The 20,979-nt window shown below is 36.8% G+C and overlaps 1 protein-coding gene across 2 annotated transcripts; it reads left to right on the forward strand.

The window, feature by feature from the left end:
- Positions 1 to 14,449: 14,449 nt before the first annotated feature.
- Positions 14,450 to 19,984, forward strand: LOC128527807 (uncharacterized). 2 transcript variants are annotated; one of them, XM_053500403.1, is made up of 13 exons: positions 14,450 to 14,697; positions 14,835 to 15,053; positions 15,164 to 15,238; positions 15,731 to 15,990; positions 16,110 to 16,211; positions 16,505 to 16,575; positions 17,154 to 17,251; positions 17,363 to 17,560; positions 17,658 to 17,744; positions 18,326 to 18,582; positions 18,694 to 18,819; positions 19,122 to 19,621; positions 19,736 to 19,984. In XM_053500403.1, exons 3-12 carry the CDS (start codon positions 15,220 to 15,222, stop codon positions 19,308 to 19,310), a joined length of 1,407 nt encoding a protein of 468 aa, XP_053356378.1. In that variant the 5' UTR covers positions 14,450 to 14,697; positions 14,835 to 15,053; positions 15,164 to 15,219; the 3' UTR covers positions 19,311 to 19,621; positions 19,736 to 19,984. The 2 variants fall into 2 exon arrangements, with proteins under 2 accessions (XP_053356378.1, XP_053356377.1); XM_053500402.1 differs by lacking the exons at positions 14,450 to 14,697; positions 14,835 to 15,053; positions 15,164 to 15,238 and adding an exon at positions 15,578 to 15,630.
- Positions 19,985 to 20,979: the final 995 nt, after the last annotated feature.

Here is a 20,979-nt window from a genome sequence, read left to right on the forward strand (position 1 = left end):
AAGCTTAGAAACAGGACGATAGTATGTACGATATAACTAGTACATAGTTATGTACTGCGGGGTAAAGATAAGGGCGTTTCAATGAAGGTTGAATAACAGCATGTTTAAAACTTCCAGGAAATGACCAATTTATTAAAGAGCTCTTAACAATAGCTAAAAGAATGGGACTAATTGTGCTCAAAACCTCTCTAAACAAACAACTTGGCAATACATCAGATTGACAAGATGTGAGTTTCATCTGAGAGATTATTTTGAGCAATTGAGATGAAGACACTGGCTGAAAGTTTATAAAACTACTGGTTGAGTGTGCCAGATTAGTGAGATCTAAGTCAGAGAAGAACTGTGATCTAATGTCTTCTATTTTCTGAACAAAAAAGTCTGAAAATTGTTTACTGAGAGTATTGACATCAGGAACTTGACCCCTGTCAGCTTTCCAATTACAGGCCGATATCAAACCTCCCGTTTATCTCTAAAATTCTGGAAAAGGTAGTATCACAACAGCTATGTTCATATCTACATAGGAATAGCATACATGAACTGTATCAGTCAGGATTTAGGCCTCATCACAGCACAAAGACAGCACCCGTTAAAGTAGTAAATGACCTCCTAGTGGCCTCTGATCAGGGTTGTGTCACTATACTTGTGTTACTCGACCTCAGTGCAGCTTTTGACACTATTGATCATAGTATTCTCCTTCACAGATTAGAAAATGTAGTAGGAATTAAGGGAACGGCCCTCTTATGGCTCAGATCCTATTTGACTGATCGTTATCAGTTTGTAGATTTAGATGGTGACCATTCCTCATGTTCTCAAGTTGAGTTTGGTGTTCCACAGGGTTCTGTTTTAGGCCCACTGCTTTTTTCCCTTTACATGCTTCCTCTAGGCAACATAATTCGTAAACATGGTATTAGTTTTCATTGTTATGCTGATGACACACAAGTATACGTTTCAGCAAAACCAGATGAGAAAAAACAGCTTACTAAAGTTGAGCAATGTGTGCAGGACATAAGAGATTAGATGTTATTTAATTTCCTTTTGCTTAATCCTGATAAGACAGAAGTTCTAGTCATAGGACCACAAGCAGCTAGAAGGAAGCTTTCTGATCACACTGTGATTTTAAATGGCCTTTCTGTTCCATCAAGTGCAACAGTAAAAGACCTCGGTGTGATTATAGATTCCAGCCTTTCATTTGAAGCACATGTAGATAATATTACCAGAATAGCATTCTTTCACCTCAGAAATATTGCCAAGATAAGAAATATATTGTCACTAAACGATGCAGAAAAACTAGTTCATGCTTTTATCACATTTAGGTTGGATTGTTGTAACGCCTTACTGTCTGGTTGTTCAACTAGGTGCTTAAACAAGCTTCAATTAGTCCAGAATGCAGCAGCGAGAGTCCTCACTCGAACCAGAAGATATGAGCACATCACCCCTATCTTATCCACATTGCATTGGCTTCCTGTGAAATTTCGCATTGATTTTAAAATACTACTCTTGACGTATAAAGCATTAAATGGTCTCGCGCCGCAGTATCTGAGTGAACTGCTAGTGTTTTACAATCCGCCATGCCTACTTCGATCAAAGGATGCAGGCTGCTTGTCAGTACCGCGTATTATTAAAACTACAGCAGGGGGCAGAGCTTTTTCTTACAAAGCCCCAAAGTTATGGAATAGTCTTCCAAATAGTGTTCGGGACTCAGACACAGTCTCAGTGTTTAAGTCCAGGCTAAAAACCTATTTATTTAGCCAAGCATTTTTATAAATAGATTTGCCTTAGGTAAAGGAGCAGATCTGGGGAACTCAAGGACGTAGAGTATTAGGTGAACTGGTATGTTTAGATGCTGTCTTCCCCACTCTCATTGATCACTCAGGTTTGTTGACGGTGAGGTGATTGGTTGCCTTACATCTCTGGAAGCCCTCATGTTTGTGTTTCCTTCTGGCTCTCCCTTTTTAGTTATGCTGTCATAGTTAGTCCTGCCGGAGTCTCTGCTTGCACTCTGCACTAAATATACATTCACTTTTTGCATTGTTCGACTGTGACCATACCTAACTGTTATTTCTCTTTATCTCTTTGCTCTTTCCTTTTCTGCTCTCTCTCTCTCTCCCTCTCTCCTTTTTCCTCTACCTATCTCTCTGTTGAGTTATACATGTCGCTCCTGAGCTGCCAGTGATCCAGACCCCCTCTGCCCGCTGGACCTCTCTAACTCATCCTGGAGTCCTGCTTCTGGTTGGAGATCTCATCACATGGATGGCTGTTCTCTAAGGACCTGTGACTTCAGTCGCTCAATAGTTCAGGACTGGAATTTCTCACAGTCTACCTGAGCCTCCAGAAACAAACTGGACTTTAATCTTACACATCTCCTCTTATACTGAACTTCCAGTCTCGCATATTATTATGCACATCAATCCCTGCTATCTGTTTTCACCCAGATGAGAATGGGTTCCCTGTTGAGTCTGGTTCCTCTCAAGGTTTCTTCCTATTACCATCTCAGGGAGTTTTTCCTTGCCACTGTCGTCCTAGGCTTGCTCATCAGGGACAATCATTTAATTTTAATTTTAATTAACACATTCATATTTCATACAAACTTAATTCTTTTGATTGTGTAAAGCTGCTTTGTGATGATGTAAATCGTTAAAAGCGCTATACAAATAAAATTGTATTGAATTGAATTGAACTGAACAAGCAGCAGGATTAAGGACAGAATTTATGGTTTTAAAAATAACTTTAGGCCTATTGGCACTTTTTGCAATCAAGTTGGAAAAATATTTGGATTTTGCCTCTTTAACATAATCTTGATAGGAGATTAAGGAGTTTTTAAAAAATTTGGTAGGACACCTGAAGTCCATCTTTTTTCCACCTGCGCTCGGCCCTCCTACACTCTTGTCTGAGAGGGCGAGTGAATGCATTTAACCAGGTGTTGATGTATTCCATTTGCAGACAAAATAGACCATGTGACTGTTTAGTATTTCTTTTAAACAGCTGTGTTCATAGGTTTAATTAGCTATTTACAAGACGTTGAAGCACTAACGGCTAAAATGCCAGTGTGTGTGTGTGGGTGCGTGTGTACAGATCTGGCCTTTACAAAACGCACGTTTTGAGAAAAGGGATCTCATGACTTGCCGCGGCTACGCGCAGCAAGCTGTGAAAATGCCCTTCATTACCTTTAGGGGGCAGTCGTGTTTCAGTCTGAAGTATTGTGTGTCTACTGAAGCCAAAAATGTGTTATTGACAGCAAGCGACAGAGCTCATAAACGTGTCAAGCTCAAACTGATATGTATTTATTATTCATTATCTTCTCTCCTTCAATGATGGTACTTCTTTGAGTGTGTTTTCTCTATTCAGAATTATTATTATTAGTAGTAGTAGTTCTCCGAATTTATTATTATTATTATTAATATTATTATTATAACATGCGCGTGTGTGCAAAAAGACTACACATGTATGATATGTTAGCCTATAACATTGTTTTATAGTTTTTATGCGCTTTAAATATACACAGGCACTGGTGGCTCAGTGGTAGGTGATTCGCCTGCCATGCTGAAGGCCGGGGTCGATTTTCAGCCAGTCCCCAAGGTGCCAGTGTTATGTGCTGAAATGCCCCCCTGCCACGATATAACCATGCCATTACATTATCAAGGTATGCTTCAGTACTAAATGCATGTTTGCAATTGAGATTTTTTTTTTCTTAAGTTATGAAAAACATAAGCACTAACACCACAGTTGCTAAAATTTAATGATAATCATAAGCAAAAAGTGTAAAACAAAGGATTCACATTTATTAAATTTTTACCCAGAGCGGGATTCGAACCAGGGTCTGGCCGATTTTATACTATTATTTAAACAACGCCACACCACGTGGAAAGCTGCAAAATGCTTCAATTTCTTTGGCTGTCACTGAGTGTCAGCTTTTCACGACTGGCCCCCGCGGAACGCGGAATCCCCGGGCTTTGACTGTGCTTTCTCTATTCGTTATTAACGGGCCGGACTGGGACCAAAAAGTGGCTCTGGACTTCCTGGCCCACAGCAGCCCATACCATAATACATTGGCTCATAAATGTAGAGATAAATTTTTAACACCAGTTACTAGTATAAAAATATATCACAATACTGAAATCAATGCTATTTAAACATATTATTTGAAGTATAACTAAACACATATTGGGTCATATTAGTAAAACAAAGAAATGAAGAAAAGAACATCAAGACAAACAACATATAAATCTATAAAGATAATATTTTAAAAGGAATGGCAATAAAACTGAACATGTAAGCTGAAATAAAATCAGCAGCAGCATTAGCTTACGCTAGTAAACTAGTTACTCATTTTAATTATTATGGTAGTCAATATTAATACGAAATAATGCTGAGAACCATTATTTTGAATTAATATTGACTACCATAATAATTACTAGCATGAGTTAATGCTGCTACTAATTTTATTTAGTTTGATTGCCATTCTTTTTACTTGGCTCTGGTAGATCAGGGGAGACGTGTTGGTCATCATCAGCAGGCACTGGTTCATCATTACCGACCTATTGCACTTGCAGCTTACACTGATAAATGGTACATGGCGTACTTCCTGGACCTCGGACTAAACTCCGTGCCTTGCTTTTATATTGTGAAACAAGCCAGAGATCATATTAACGTTAATTATCGCCAGCCCAACAAATAGGCGGCTCTTTCCCTTTGCCGCCTATTTAGGGAGCCTACGGAGTAAGCGAGTAGCGATAGTAAATTTGGGCGCACACCCATCACAATATGATAATCTGTCACGCCGTGCACGCCGTGACAGATCATCATAATTTTCTTTTAAGGTAAATAATGACCCCCGTTGCCCTGTACCACCGCTGGCAAAACCTTATAAAATACAAGTTAAACATTAAACGAATTTACAAAACTTTATGCGTGCGGTTAATCACTCATTCTACGTACAGTAGGAAAGTAAAGAGGAGCAGTGGCGGACTGGTCATCTGGAGCACCGGGAGTTTTTCCGGTGGGCCGCTGGCCAATGTGGGGCAGTCCAGTCAGTACGCAAATATATGTATATATAAAAAAAAAAATGACAGAAACCATAATATTGCATCCCTTTTCTACGCATATGGATGCGCAAGTGCGCCACCAACAAAGAGCGCGTGTTTGTTACTAAGGATGCGGATGTATCGCCCCCCCCCCCCCTCGACCCCTTCACTTTTAATTTACAGAGGGAGAGATATTGATACTTTCTCGATACAGCGAATTTCTCTGAGCAAATTAATAATAATTTCCATGAATGAAAAGAAGGAAAAAAAAAAAGGTGGAGCTGAAAGTTACACGAAAATAAGAAAAAGCTTTAAAGGTAAATGCTGTGAAATGCTTAATATGAACAGATTCTGCCTATGACTGTAACTGGTCAGGGACAGCGAGGCTGGATCCAGCAGCCCACCACATCCCACATCATAATACACTGGCTCATTAAAGTGGAGATTAAATTTTAAAACTACTTACTAGTATAAAAATATAACACAATACAAAAACATTTTTAAAAATGTATCACTGAACATATATATATAGAGAGAGACCCAGGAGGCTTATAAACAGTTTGACAGCAAGTTGAGACATTTTCGCGATATTGTGATTGTAATTTTTTTAATTTATTTATTTCAAAAGATGCAGGACAGTACTGCTAAAATATATCATTTACAGGCTGTTAGAAAATATTTTGTGCATTGTCTCTTGTTGAGTCACAAGGGTGCTAAAAAGCATTCATCATTCAAAGTTATTCATATCAGTGTAAAGTTAGTGTGATTTTGAAAGTGCTACAACTCCACCTGGCACAGTTTTATCCCAGTGGAACAATCTGACTACATGTGCAGAAAAAGTATTTGCCCCTTCCTTATTGTTTTTCTTTGCATATTTGTCACACTTTTATAGGTGGAATTTCACCCAAACATTTTATGACGGAACGACAAATTGAAAAAACAATGCAATTTATGCTATCATAAGGAAAATATCAATTTCTTCCATTCCAAGGATTAAAAACGGTAACAATGTTAACTTTAGAATCTAGAATCCAGAAGATTAAATTTACACAAATTTAAAAAGAGGCCTTAACACTAGAAGCGCCGAGCAGCCGTCATTTGACAGCAAGGGGGTAAAAAAAAACAAAAAAAACTTCACACTCGATTAAATTCCAGGACCCTCCTTTCATGACTTTTCCGAGTTCTGTGAGCTCAATCACCCTGTATGCTTACATTTTCAATATCGCACCAGTAAAAGCCAGTATAAACTATTTTGCTCTTATTTACGTGAAATCGCTGACAGCTGTGCGCCGGCCATGCCGTTTCCAACCTGCGATTCTCATTTCTCTTAGCAGATGGCGCAAGGGATCGCGCATACTATCTATGCGTCTTTCAGTGCGTATATGTAACTATCTCAGGGTTCATTCCATATATGCAGTTTATGTTATATATATATATATATATATATGCTTCCGTGAAATATTGACAATTCGCCATTCATTCTTGATAATCAGCAATATTTTATATGGACATTTAGAGGATTTCGCTTTACTTAATTTTATAACGTTTTGAGAAAATTCATTAGTTTGTTCATTCTGTTAGAAGCTTCGTGAAATTATCTCTAAAACAATGTAATAACCCCTGCTGAGGATATAAAGCCTCAATATTGAATTTGAATAAATCAGATCTACCACAGCAGATAATAAACTATGCTATGTCATAACCGAAGCAAACACCACGATTATGCCTCCTTTCGTTCAGTGTTGCTAGGCAACGAACCACGCGCCTAATCGGCGGGAACGTGGTTCACTTTGCCGCGGTGTATTATAAACCTGCGAATTGTTTCACTGCTTATGCTCATGTAATAAAAGCGTGGAAATGTGGACGTTATGTGTGGCCACTGAATGAAAACTAAATCAAAGATTTTGGTAACTACACTAAGTGTAACATCTGCATAGTGACACTAAACAGCTGAACAACTTCCCTTTTCCGTTTACCTCTGAGAAAAAAAAGCTGTATTTTGTTTGTTTATATTTAGAATGTTTATAAAAGTACAAAAAGTAGGCGTGCGTGCGCGCACACACACACACCTCCCCTGAGCCCTCGGTCAACATCTGATCACCGTCAATATGCAAATGAGTCAAGACGTAGCCTAACGTAGTGTCATGTCGGATTTCAGCGGTCATGAAGTGGAAAGACTTTAAAGCAGTTGCAGCGTTTTTTTAGTTACAGTACAACAAGCACAGCGATGAGTCCACGTTGTTTCACTGTTTATGACATAAGGACACTAAACAGCTGAACAACTTCACTTTTCCTTTTACCTCTGAGAAAAAAAGCTGTATTTTGTTTGTTTATATTCAGTAACACCTTCCAACCACCTCTCATAGGCTATTGTTAGTTTTATTGATTTGGCAGAAACTAATTATCACTACATAAGTACCGCAACACCATTGATCATGTGTTTCAGCTGAACAGAAAATGTAGATGCAGATTCCAAATGTATAAAGATGCATGCTAGGGGCAAGAGGGGCAGAGCCCCCTCAACTAAATGTCTGCACGTGGTTCATTGCCTAGCAACACTGAACGAAAGGAGGCATAATCGTGGTGTTTGCTTCGGTTATGACATAGCATAGTTTATTATCTGGTGTGGTAGATCTGATTTATTTAAATTTAATATTGTATTAGCGATAATTTCACGGAAGCAAATTCAGAACAAAATCGCTGAGCGCGTCAGAAAATGAACGCATGATGGTCAAAGTCAAATGGTCAGAGTCAGTCTGCTTGCTGTTTTCCAGACGCATTCATTATCATTAGTCTACTTCTGCCGGTGCACTGCGGAAAACTATGTAGTAAATTAAAGGGGAGAATCACGATGCCGAAGTCCTGAGCCCAAACCTCATTTAAATTAAATGAACAAATATTATAAGTAAAAAAAACAATAGCCCACGTTTAGAAAACGTTTATAAGTTCTTTCCGACATGAGTTGGCCCGGTGTTATGTGCAGAGTGCCGGGAGATTTCCTGAAGCTCCAAAATCACTGGGGCATTTTTTCTAAATAAATGCCATCTTTAATGGAGGTTATTGGAGGTTTTGAGCTGTATACACACGCGTTTTTGAGGGGTTTAAAATTAATTAATAACTCCGAGCAGACCTACATGAAGGGCGAGAAATGGGATTACATTAACCGAGCGAGCTGTCGCGTTGTACAGTATATACTGTACAACACGCATTTATCAATTTTTTTAAAAAAACGCTGCCTTTTGTAAAGTGAAAGTATTTTACAAAAGAGGAACAGCTTTATTTCAGTCATAAATTCACAATCACATCACATTCCAGCTATTATTTCCAGCAGTGGTTAATAAATAGATGAAATAATTATTCAATGCTGGACACAAACAGCAAATATAGGGCAGCCGCATGCCATTCGCATGCCATTCACACAGCTGCAGCTATTTGACATGGCACCCTCTGTATATGTCGTTCCTGAGCTGCCAGTAATCCAGACCCCCTCTGCTCTCTGGGCTTGTCTGACTCGTTCTGGTGTCCTGCTTTTGGTTGAAGATCTCGTCACATGGATGTCCCATGTGGTCTGCTTGGGATGCGTGTGGGGACTGGGGATGGTTCTATTTTTCCATGAACACGGGCTTGGCCTCAGCTCATGCTGACAGCTGTTCTCTGAGAATGTAGGACTGCAGTCACTCGATAGTTCAGGATAGGAGTTTCCTAAAGTCTACCTAAGCCTCCAATAATGACCTAGACTCCATATTAACCTAAACACATCTCCTGTTATACTGAACTTCCAAATGAGGATGGGTTGACAGTTGAGTCTGGTTCCTCTCAAAGTTTCTTCCTACTGCCATCTCAGGGAGTTTTTCCTTGCCACAGTAACCGTCGTCCTTGGCTTACTCATCAGGGACAATCTTATCATTTTAATTCATCCACATTTCATATAAAACCCCTGTCACATCTGGGCCACCTCAGTCCTGGGGAGTAAGATCGGGCTCACCGGATTACTGAGCCGTGGCTTTTTGTCTCCCCCTAGTGTGTCTGTGTCGGTACTGTTTCCCCCATTTATTTAATCAAACACTAAACAAATATCACCTGTGTCTACCTCCTGTGTCACTCTATTTAACCCAGCCGAACCCATACCACCTCGTCTGGTCAGTGATGTGCACGTTATGTTTGTGTCTCACCACTTTGTGTGTTTTTTCTCTCTCCCAGGACTGAGTGGCGTCTGCAGGAGGTGGCGGTTAAAAAGAAAGGACTTGCATTAAGGTTATACGTATGTTTTTTGGAAAGTCATTCCACGTAGTGATTTCTCTCCCGTAAAAGAAGGGAGTACATGCATTCTCAAGTGCGCTTTACACAGCCCCCTGCAGACCCAGCCTGGGAACACGGTCGCTGAGTCATTTAGATTTCATTTTGCCTGGTTCTGTTTTAGTTTGTGCTTTTGTGTTCATTGTTTTCTTTTTTCAAAATAAACCTGTGTTCTTCCTGACAACCTGCACCTGCGTTCGTCTCCTCTCTATGGAAGTCATGACAACCCCAATATTTATTTTTATTTTGATTAGCTTATTTATGACAATGTCAATTTTTAAAAGCGCTATACAAATAAAATTGAATTGAATTAAATGTGTCTGTGTGTGTGCGTGTGCACTTGGTGGAGTGAGAGTCTCTATCGGGATGAGGAATGCATGAGTGCATAGGTGTGAACTGCTGACACATCAATAAGAGTCAGCAGGTGTTAATAGGTTTTACATATTCATGAAAAGTTGTGGATTATTAAGTTAAACGATGTCTCTGCTTATATTAGGCACATCAGTCAATTTACCCCAAACAAAAGTTCTGTCTATTATTTAGTATTTAGTTGTTTTTTTATAGACATAACCAAGACCAGGGACACACAAACACGGCGGCACCTGCGCAATTGATGCACTCATCTATCTGCACAGAAAAGAGATGCAATATCATGGTTTCCGTCATTTTTTATATATTTCCCACATTGGCCAGCAGCCAACTGGGAAATCTCCCGGTGCTCCAACTATGAAGTCTGATTTTATTGCTACAATTAAATATTTTTTTTAAACTATTTTATGTTTTGCTGGAGAAATAAATGTTAAACAGAGACATCTGCGTTTGTTAATTCATCTTTAAACCTCCTATTTTCCACCAGCAAAACTGGTTTGATAACTCCTATAGTGTATGAAAGGTGAGAAAAGATTCCAGCAGAATTCCCTCACATGAATCCCATTGAGATGATGTTACATGCCCTGTAGGACTACAGTATATTTCACAAGAATTTAGAGAATAAGAATCTTTTGTAAAAGAAAAAAAAATACTCGTTTTGTGAACCCACAGAAACACTTTTGGCATTTTTTTTTAAATAATAGTAATCATCATGCTTTTTGGCTGTTTTTTTTTTTTTTGTCATTAAATAATTATTTGTGATCTGGTTATAATAGGACTGATCCCCCTGAATGATTAAATAAACAAAATAAAATTATTCTTTTTGTATTTTCCATTTGAAAAATAGCATAAAATAAATCATGGGTTGTGTATTGAGCAATTAAAAACAATACAAGGCATGTTATGACAAGGCAAGTTTCTATCTATTCCATTCCGGTAATAAAAAATGGTAAAAATGTCAATTTTGGAATCCGCAGAAGCTCAGTGGTCCGAGCACACCGTAATAATCTTTGTATAATAAAATGACTCGTGGCATGAATCTATACGCTTGTTTCAAATAATCATTAAACGCTGAACAAAAACAGCAAAAGAACATGATAATAATAATCGAAAGAATAATAATCATCGTGCTTTTGCTGTTTATGTCCAGCATTGATGCAGTGTTTAATTAGCAAGTATATATTTGTGCTCTTTTGGTTTTTCTGGGGTACTGATTTTACATTTTGTCTGTTTTGCAAATATCACCCCTCTTTATGATAGATGAATATTATGACTGAAACAAAGCTGCTCGTGTCGGTTCATATCGGGAGCATTTTGATCAAAGGGGAGATGAAAAGTGAAAAGTAAAAATGTGTACCAACAACAGTGCACAATGCATGTCTGCAAATGGCTGAAATGTGGTTGTAAATAAGCCTTTTAGTAAATGTAAATTCGCGCGTAAAATCCATGGCACGCGTGTTCTCACTTACTTTGCCAACTTTTATTTTAAAGTCAGATGAACGCGTGCTTCGATATGAAAGATTTATAAGAGATTTCTCTTTCCAAGAAATACAACAAACACAAATTTATTCTTGTTAAATCAGTGCTGTTTTGGTGGCGCTATGCAAAACGCACGCAGATGTGAGCCGCTTTATTTCAGTCATAATATACTAACATGTTTTTGCTATGTAGTGGACCGTGCACAATCTCTCGCAAGCAAGCCTTTCTCTGGATACGCCATTTTAATGGTGGTGGCGATAAAAAACACCGCACCGGCAGAAGTAGACTAATAATTATAAATGCGTCGAAAACAGCAAGGAAGCTTACTTTGGACATTTTAATAATTCATTGATAAGTTGATATCTTTGGTTTCGGCTGTAATGAAGGTGATCATGTCATCACGTCATCTCCGCAGCAGTGGATGCGCAAATAATTTACGTTTCATACGAATTACATAAGCTTGAATTTTTTTTTACCATTAGTTTATATAAAAGCAAACATTATGCTTTCTCTAAGTATATATTTTTCACGTCTGTGAGGCGAGCATACACGGAGTATAGGTTCATTTTCAGACCCGCTTAAGTTCAGAGAAACCGCTACAGAATATTGCTGTATCCCTGTTTGCTTTCATTATTTTACAACATCATAACGTTTTGTCATCATTGTGCTTGCACTTAAATGAAAAAAGAGTCTTTTAAAGGCTATGTAGCTTATATAATTTTATTATATAGTTTTCGCACATTAATCTGACAACACCTGTGGCTCACCCACTTTTTCTGATACACACCCAGAGTTTTCTGGCTATGCAAGTGTTACACATGATTAAATATAAAGGCTCACTGTATTAACATTTACTTTGCTTTAATTCGATGAAACTAAGAAATGCCTATATTTAATTTAAATTCTAAATTTGTACTGCAATTTTAGTACTGTGATTGTAAATTTGTTTAATGTTTCACTTGTATTTTATAAGGTTTTGCCGGCGGTGCAGTGCAGCAGGGGTGCAGGGATGTAAAAATGTAATTTTTAAAAATGTTTTCATTATTAATTAAAGAACATTTTGAACATTATGCATTTAAATCTTATAATAACACAAAAAACATCAACATCTGCTGACACAGTAGCACGTCCTGACAATGTTTGAGTTTTTATGGTTATTTAGTTTTGTTTATTTCAGTTCAAAAATCTACTACAAATTAAAAAAAAAAACACAAAATATAAGATAACAAAAAAACCTACAGTACACATGTAGCTTTTTTAATTACACATGATTAAATCTAAAAGCTCCTGTGGTTAATGTTTACTTTGCTTAAATTCGATCATAATAAGACTTAATTTAATTTGAATTCTACATTTGTACTGTAATTTTAGTACTGTGATTATGAATTCCTTTTAACTACAATTTCACTTAATTTTATCCGCTACTACGTGCAGCTATAAAGGAGCTCCTTAATCCTTGAAAGAATTAACTGATGCCCGGGGCGTCGGTCTATAGTTATATAACACCACTCAGCGGTAAAAGCCAGCAAACGCACAAACCCAAATGCTGTTACCGTGAGGCATGGCGATAAAACCAGAATACCGCTTGAGTACCATCTGTAGCACAATGCACATTGTCTATGAATAGCTGAAAGTGGCGGTGAATATGCCTTTTAGTGAATGTAAAATGTTCAAGTGAATCCGCGGCACTTCTACTTTACAAATGGCAGAGAGAAATCAGAAAGAATAGGGGTGAACAGCTAAGACATGAATTGACAGAGATTTTCCTCATCGTAACATGCGTTGTATTGTTTTTAAATCAACACAACCCATGATTTTTTAATAAAACTAGTTATTGCACTATATTTCAAGACACCCTAATTTGACTTAGTTACCTTAGTTTACAGGGGGATAATTGATAATCAATGTTAATATTTTGCAATGTTAATGTTATGGACAATAAGTGTATGTTGTAAAAGTATTTGTGGACATATAATTGGGACAAAACATTAAGTACTAAAGGTAAATTAAGGATGTCTTGAACCATAATGCAGTAACTAGTATTTTATTTATCTAGTTAGTTAGTTACTTATTTGAGTATTCTACTGCTAACAAAACTATTTATTGCATTATTTAAAAAAAATTCCTAGTTTACAAAGGCAGATTTAATTGCCATTAATAAATAGGTTTTTTAATGTTCTTCCAGTTGCGATTAAAAATCAGGGTGGACACACTGAAATGTAACTAAAACCTGCATTTATTAGTCAAAAAAAAAAAAGTTTAGAAAATCTTTTATGTATTTTTTTTTCTATATGAGCTCTGTTGCTTCCTGTCAATAGGCATCTAAGAGAGATTAATACATTATCGGCTTCAGTAGACACGCAATATCTGAGATTAAAATATGACTGCCCCCTACAGGAAATGTATGTTATGTGCCCGAAATCTTTACAGCTGTCCGCTCACTGCTGTAAAATAAAAAATTAATATTTTATTGTACAATACAATGTACAATGCTTAAATTATTATGTATGTACACTATGGAAGCAGATCGGTCTCATAAGTAATTCACACAAAAAACACGATGTTCACGTGCGTATCCCAATTCACATGCGTAAAACCCAATTCACGTGCACAAAAAAATATATATATTCACAAAAAACACATTCACGTGCATAAAAAAAATACATATTCATAATATACAATTCACATATGTACAACTGTGTAAAAAATTTTGAATGTTTAAAATTTACGAGTGCATCATGGGCTGTGCATGTGAAAATCAACTTACGTGTGTGAACATCGCTGGATTTGTGTGTGTGTGTTTTTGAGACTTTGCTGGCACGCTGGAGCGTCATTCGTACTCTTTAGCCAATCAGATGCGACCTTACTGTTCAACCAATCACAGCCCTGCAGGAGCGCTCGAGTACCTCAGCTTTGCACACCTTTTGCGCAGTCTGAGTTCATTACAACAGCAATCAAGTTTTACCTCCTCAAACCAGCATGGCGAACCAAGACCGGGATGCACGTGTAAGTTATTACTTGATGTTTTATTAATTAACTTCGCCAAAAAAAAAACTTTATCATCTTTATAAACACTTCACCAATTTTACGTTTATTAAAAAAAAAGATAGATATTAGAAATTTCTTTTAATTTGTTTCATGAGGCTGAATAGGTTACAGCAGAAAACGGCAATGATAGTAGCTTTCTTTGCCATCAGTTTTTAAAGTAAAGCATGACATCTAAGTGACTACAGCCTATAACATATATTAGAATGATGAGTATTGTTGTTTTAACATTTATTTATGTAAGGTTTTTAAGGTAAAAAAAAAAAACAGTTTGACAGGAATTATCATCAGAAGTGGAATCCGCAGCAAGAGCTCTTATCAATGTGTTAGCCAGGGGCCTGGCTCCATCTTCATCTAGTGGCACTGGGTCATTAAGGAGTGCTAATGTACCAATAAGAGAAAACATCCGACCGAGCGGGACAAGTGGTCTTACTCCTTTGCCCACTCTACCAGAACCTGAAAATAGGGTGAAACAGGCATTGAGAAGGTAAATTTCTGTGTTCAATATTTAGCATTATTCAATTATTTTAAAACACTTTTAAATGCCTAAAAATAGAGCTTTTCTTGTATTTCTTTTAACCTTCTGCTGCTTGTAAATTTGTCTTTTTGTCACTTTTATCGTAGGCAGTTCCCAAGTATGTTTGGGACTGAAAATGATCAGCCTAGGAGCAAAAAACTTTTTCTTTTGCCAAACCAGGCATTGTGAAAAAAACAGATTTTCAAATTTATGTGCTCTCCAAACCAACCCTGTTTACTCCAAAAGGAGATGAAGACCTTGATCTTGTACATGCTGGGCTTGGGAAAAGGCTGTTAACTGTTCCAGACAATTTTAAACACTCTGAGGTAATTGCAAACATTATAATAATGCAAGTAATTATATGATGCAAAATTTTCTTTCCATAACTTACAGTAAATGAATTATGATTTTTTTTTTGTGTGTGTGCTTGTTTTAGATTGTCGTTCTGCTTGAGGAAGAATTTCCTAAATTAAAGTTCTTCAGGGGGGCTGGATGTTTTACAAGTCTACAGGTATTTATATTTTGCATGTCAAGTATAGATAAAACATGTAATAAAGGATTTACATCTTTCTGATTTAATTGAGAAAAGGGTATGAAAATGGAAAATTAAGCTGCTGCCTTGTGCTATCTAAATTGTTCTACGTCACACTTCTTAAGTCCTAATTACAAGCTTGTAACATTAAATTGCTGCTTTGCTGTTTCTGGAATCTTTGTCCAATACAGACAATTTTTGCTTTGTGTAAAACATAAACACTTAAAGTGACATTTCATTAATGCAAAAATCCATTACAAAGTAATGTCGCTATTGTGTAAAAAACAATAATGCATAGCAGTCATAGGAGGAGTTTAAAGTTTATGGTCTGAACAACTTGGGCATCAAAATGATCACTGAGCTTCCCAGTGGTAAATACAACAAAAAGAGAACATTCATGGCCACATTTCAGTTTTGATAGCACATGATGGCAGCATTCTGAGTTTGATTCTTCTCTGATTTTACTGTTAGGTGGTGGTGGGCGGCGTGAGCTGTCTATAATTCCCACAGACTCTGATGGATACTCTACTCGGCTTCTGAAATCGGTGTCGAATAATGGGAAGAACATGCTTTTTGTGGTGCCACTTCAAGAGCAGCTTTCCATTGAACCATTACCCTTTGATTCTGTGGAGTTTGCAAAGATGCCAATGTCAAACTGTATGAAATGTGGCAGGAAGATACCTCTGCCATTGCTGCCCGTACACATTGAAAAGTGCAAAGAGACTGAGACTGTAGGTTCTAATTACAGTGTTTGTTTTTTTGTTTGTTTGTTTTCTTTTTGTTTTCTTTTTTTTTTAGATCATATTGTTTCTTAATATTTTCATTGCCACTATTACCATTATTTCATCAGGAGTCTGTTACTGATGTGACTGTTCATGATGATGATGAAAATGTTAGTGGAGCCACTGACCAGCCAAGCTCACCTTACACAGATTTGGAACAATCAGCACAGGTATTTCAATAAAATGAATTTCTTAATAAATGCAAATATGTATTGTTCTTTAGCAAAATCTGCACCCAATAATCTGTGGTTCCATGCAAACTGTTGTGAGGCTGTTCTGTAATTTGATTAGACTCATTTGAAAATTTTACCCTTTTACCATCGTATCTAAGGTAGGAAATGCATAGCCTGCAAATTTTTTGAAAAGGTTATCTTTTAAGTCAACAAGTTGATTGCTTTTGCTGGGAACCAAGCAGTAACATATTACAGGAGTAACTTTTCTTTTATACATTTTATTTTCACAGATTTGTCCCATTTGCCAGATTACTTTCCCAGCTGATGTCTTGCCTTATCATGCAAGCATGTGTGGTGAAGGGTAAAGTTATACTACAATATGAATGACATTTGTCCTTTCGGCCCTTACTTTAATAACTTAATGAAGTTCATCCAAAGTTGATTATTTTTTTCATAATTTCATCCATTTCATCCAAATCCAGCAGTTTAATTTAGAAGGCACACTATTAATTCATATTGATCCAGTTGCTCAGTTTTCTAAAGAGAAGTGACCTGAGAGAAAAAAACATCTACCAAATCTAAAACAATATAACCATATAATGTGTTGCTGGGCAAATAGGCAAATGATCAATGTTGATAAAGACCTGTTTTGTTTAAAATATTTTACAATAGACTAAGATGAACATAAGTAGAGGAATGAAGTGAAGATGAAATTGAGAAATATAATTTTTGAGTGGTTCTTTTTTTATTAATTCTATAAAGCATAATGGACTGGTATTAAAATGAGTTATGAGTAGGACTTAAGAAATTAGGAGATTTAAGTAAAGTAAACATTATTTTTGTCTGTGTAAAATTAATGTTTCTTTTAAATTTTAATGGCATTTTTTTGGTTTGGTTGGATAAACAACTGAAAATTTGTATGTGCCGTGCCTATTTTAGAGGGAGGTCTTTCAGTGACATCGAGTCTCCAAGCACATCAACAAAAGAAGAATTGCCAGGACCCTTAACTGCACAATCATCCACATTGCTATCAGCAGGTTATACATGACATATTCTGCTTAAGTAGCCTTGTTGTACTGCTGTGAAACAGCTTTGCCATACAACTATGCTTGTAAAATGCCCTTTGCATAAATTATTTTCTTTTTCAGCATGGAAAAATGAAAATGACCCACAGAAAGCATCTAGAATGTTTTGTGAGGAACTGCTCTGCCTAAGTGAACATTGTCCATCTCTGTCACTACTGTTCAACCAATTTGACACGGTGGAGGAGCAGGACAGTTCATTAATTTCATTTTATAAAATGAACAGTGCTAACTGGTCAGCTCCATTTAAATGTAGATTGGCAGGTATTACTGTCATTATTAAAAACATTATTTTAGGCAATTTTTGTACAATTTGTGTAATGTACATTAGCTTGCTGTTCTTTTGTTGATCCCATTTTAGGAGATGCAGCTGTTGGCAAAGGAGTCAACCGTCATATTTTGTCAATGATGATGCAAAAATTGAAGACTGGCTTCGCTTTAAATTTGGGTTTGTAATCAGTTGACATTCTTTTCCACACATACCCATACACTTTATTGATATAGTGATCACATTTTCTACTCATTCCGATGGTTAATGTAAAATCAACAGAGACTCCTGACATATTTCTGTATGATTTATGCACTGCACCTCTGAGACATAATTGGCTGATTAGATAATGGATGATGGTGTGTTAGACAAACTGCTTTGAGTCCATCTGCCTATCTTATCCCAGCATTCTGTCTGTGGAGTAGACCTTTAAACTTAAAAGAACAATAGTGTGCACACTTCATAGGGCAATTTTAAGTTGGCTTTTTTTTTCTTTTTTTTTTTTTTTACAAACACATTAGAACTGTTCTTCAGTTCAAAAGAATCTGGTGTAATTGATATAACTGTAATGTCCTATTTTTCCCCTCAGAATAAAAGACATCATAAAAATAAGTAAAATTAATTATTTCTTTATCTTGCTCAGACTTTGAGTACAGTGCTGGATTTAGTTGGGTGAAATTTCTAATGGAGAGAATCTTATGGCTGTTAAAAAATAAATACTGCCATTTAAGACGATTCTTATAGTTCATATTTTTCTCAAGGGTCTTCTACCACAGCCCCTTTTGAGGGGGAAAAAAACCACCGTGTCCCCTCAGCATGTGCTGTACTACGGGACAGCAACCTGTTTCAGATGGCTGGCCGAATGATTGGTCATTCCTTTTTACATGGAGGTCCTTGTCTTTCTGGACTGAGTTTACCTGTTATCATCCTTCTGACTGGAGGGGATGCTGACAGTGCGGCTTCAGCTCTGACACTGCAGGACTGCCCAGACATAGACCACAGGGAAACTATTAGTTTGGTGAGTACTTGCAATTTAATGAGGTACTTTAGTACAAGATTTTTACTTTTTGTATGAAAATGGCACTGAATTATTGTAATATTTTTTCACATTTTCAATTTGCTCTTGCAGCTCAAGAAAACAGAACTCACTGAAAAAGAAATGACTCGATTGACCGATCTTTGCCTTTTCTGGGATCTTCCTGTTCCATCGTCGAGTAATCAGGACTGGCTGTTTCAACAGCTATTGTCTCATGCTGTAAGTTTTGCAGTTTTGTTTGTTTAATAATGTTGTGGCAAGAGTCATTGAAAAGGATTCTCTCTATTTACCTAATCAAAATCTTCTAATATGCTGAAAAAAAGCTGCATGTGTTGTTACAATACTAAATATAACTTGTAACACCCTAGCAATAAAATATGCATGAATCTCCACTTCAAAACAATCTCTTTGTCTGTCTTTTTCATGTGTATATATATATATATAATATATTATTATTATTATCATTATTATTTTTTGGACCAGGCTTTTTCAAGCTAACCTCAAAGTTTGTCTGTTTTCAGGTACTTGGACGTGTCAAGTGCCAGATTAAAGATTTGAGAAAAGGCATCAAAGATGCCGGCATCTGGCCCCTTCTCTCCCAGAGACTCGACAGTCACCACATTGTTTTCTCAAGGGAGTCAGTTAGGGACATTACATCACAAGTAAGTAAAGGCTACTTGTACATGGAATCTGGTCTTCTATTGTATTAATTCTTGTGTGTGGAAACTTGGTATATTGTCTTGTATTTACATTGTATAATTGAAGTCCTACTGCTGAAACTACTCATTGCTTACTTTCTTGGACATGTGATGTCACATGGTCAAATACATCAGAACAAGAACAAATTCACAGTGACTTTCAAATGGTCTCACCTGAGCCCTACTCAATATTCAAACCCCATAGGAAATTCTTCAGCAAATCGTGTGGCCTAAACCTGTGGATGATGATGACAATGATGATGACATGACTGTTGAGAGAATGAGTGTCATCACAGGATATATGCGAAGCTTTATTGAGGAAGGTATGGGTTTATTTGTGCTACTTGCATTGCAAATAGGTTTTCACTTAAAAATTAAAGTCTCTGTTGTTTAATAACATTTATTGTTGCTTTGTTATAAACATTTTTTTTCCATAGCATCACCAACCATGCTGAATCACTTAATGAAGTTCTGGGTGGGATGGGAGTTGGCAGAAGAAAACCTGGTGTTAGAGTTGGTGACTGCCAAGTTCCCTATTGCACAAACATGTTTCAACACATTGCGACTTCCCTGTCACTACCATAGCTACCCTGCATTCAGAGCAGATATGCTAATGTGTCTGAAGTCTATAAACAGTGGATTTGGCCTGGTTTAAATAAATTGCTGTGAGGGGAAGGGGGGGGGGCATACTGTATATTAAATTGATTTGGGTTCATTTAACAAGAGTTCTAAAAAGACAAGAGGCCAATGTGTTTAAACTTCAACAATTTTAAATGTTGGACCCTTTTGTTTGTTAGTTAATATACATTTTTAAACATTGTCTTTTAAAACAAACTTTTGTAAACAAGCAAAACGTACAGTGCACTTTAAGGTAAGTTTTCATTTCAATTTGATTACGATGTTTTGATTCCTACTGACTTTCATTGCATAGCCCCAGACATTCAAAATTAATCCTTTGCTATGCTAAAAACAGGAAATACACTTTGTTAGCTCTTTACTTAGAAAAGTTGCAATTACACTAAAATTGTCATAGTAATACTTGTTGGTATATATACACACACCACTTTGTTGAATGTTGAAAATGTTTATTACCTGCTGGACTGGTATACACATAAGTTATAAGAAAAAAAAAAAGGAATGAAGCACAGTTTAACTTCATGTTTAATAACTTAATTCTTTTTGCATGTGTTTTAAAATAAAGTCTTTTTTCAGTAATAACATGAATAATCTTATTGTACACTCTGGGTAAACATGCAAAATGACAGCTCCATACATGCAGAGTTATACAACAAGATAAATGGTACTTGACCCAGATTAACGTAATCTGTCAACATATTGCACAACAGTAAAATAGATGTCCACTCCAAAAGACTCAGAATGCTGCATTGGGTCGATGGATCTTTGCAGTTCTGCTATTTCATTGTCTGTTAATGGAATGTCAAGCACCGGAACATGCACACCAAGAGTTGGGTCCTCAGAGTATCCGCTGTACTCCCATTCAATGTTTGGTATGGCAACATGCTTAAGAAAACAAATGTGTTAGATATTCTGTGTGCACAGATTTTACTTAAATTTTTTACTTTTTCCTTGATCTTATTGAATTTACCTCTGGATCCAAAACTGGATTCTGCAACTGGCCCACTTGCCACAGCTGATTGGGTGTCAAATTGTGTTCTGTCCT

This window comes from Clarias gariepinus, chromosome 7 (genome assembly GCF_024256425.1).
Source record: "Clarias gariepinus isolate MV-2021 ecotype Netherlands chromosome 7, CGAR_prim_01v2, whole genome shotgun sequence".
In the NCBI taxonomy this organism is placed as follows: domain Eukaryota; kingdom Metazoa; phylum Chordata; class Actinopteri; order Siluriformes; family Clariidae; genus Clarias; species Clarias gariepinus.

Bases quoted from the DNA above. Each gene is read 5' to 3' on its own strand.
- LOC128527807 (XM_053500402.1), top strand. From the start codon at position 15,609: ATGATCACTGAGCTTCCCAGTG. The intron at 17,252-17,362 runs GTTATACATGAC...TTTCTTTTTCAG, and splicing joins ATCCACATTGCTATCAGCAG to CATGGAAAAATGAAAATGAC. The intron at 17,745-18,325 runs GTTTGTAATCAG...ATTTTTCTCAAG, and splicing joins TGGCTTCGCTTTAAATTTGG to GGTCTTCTACCACAGCCCCT.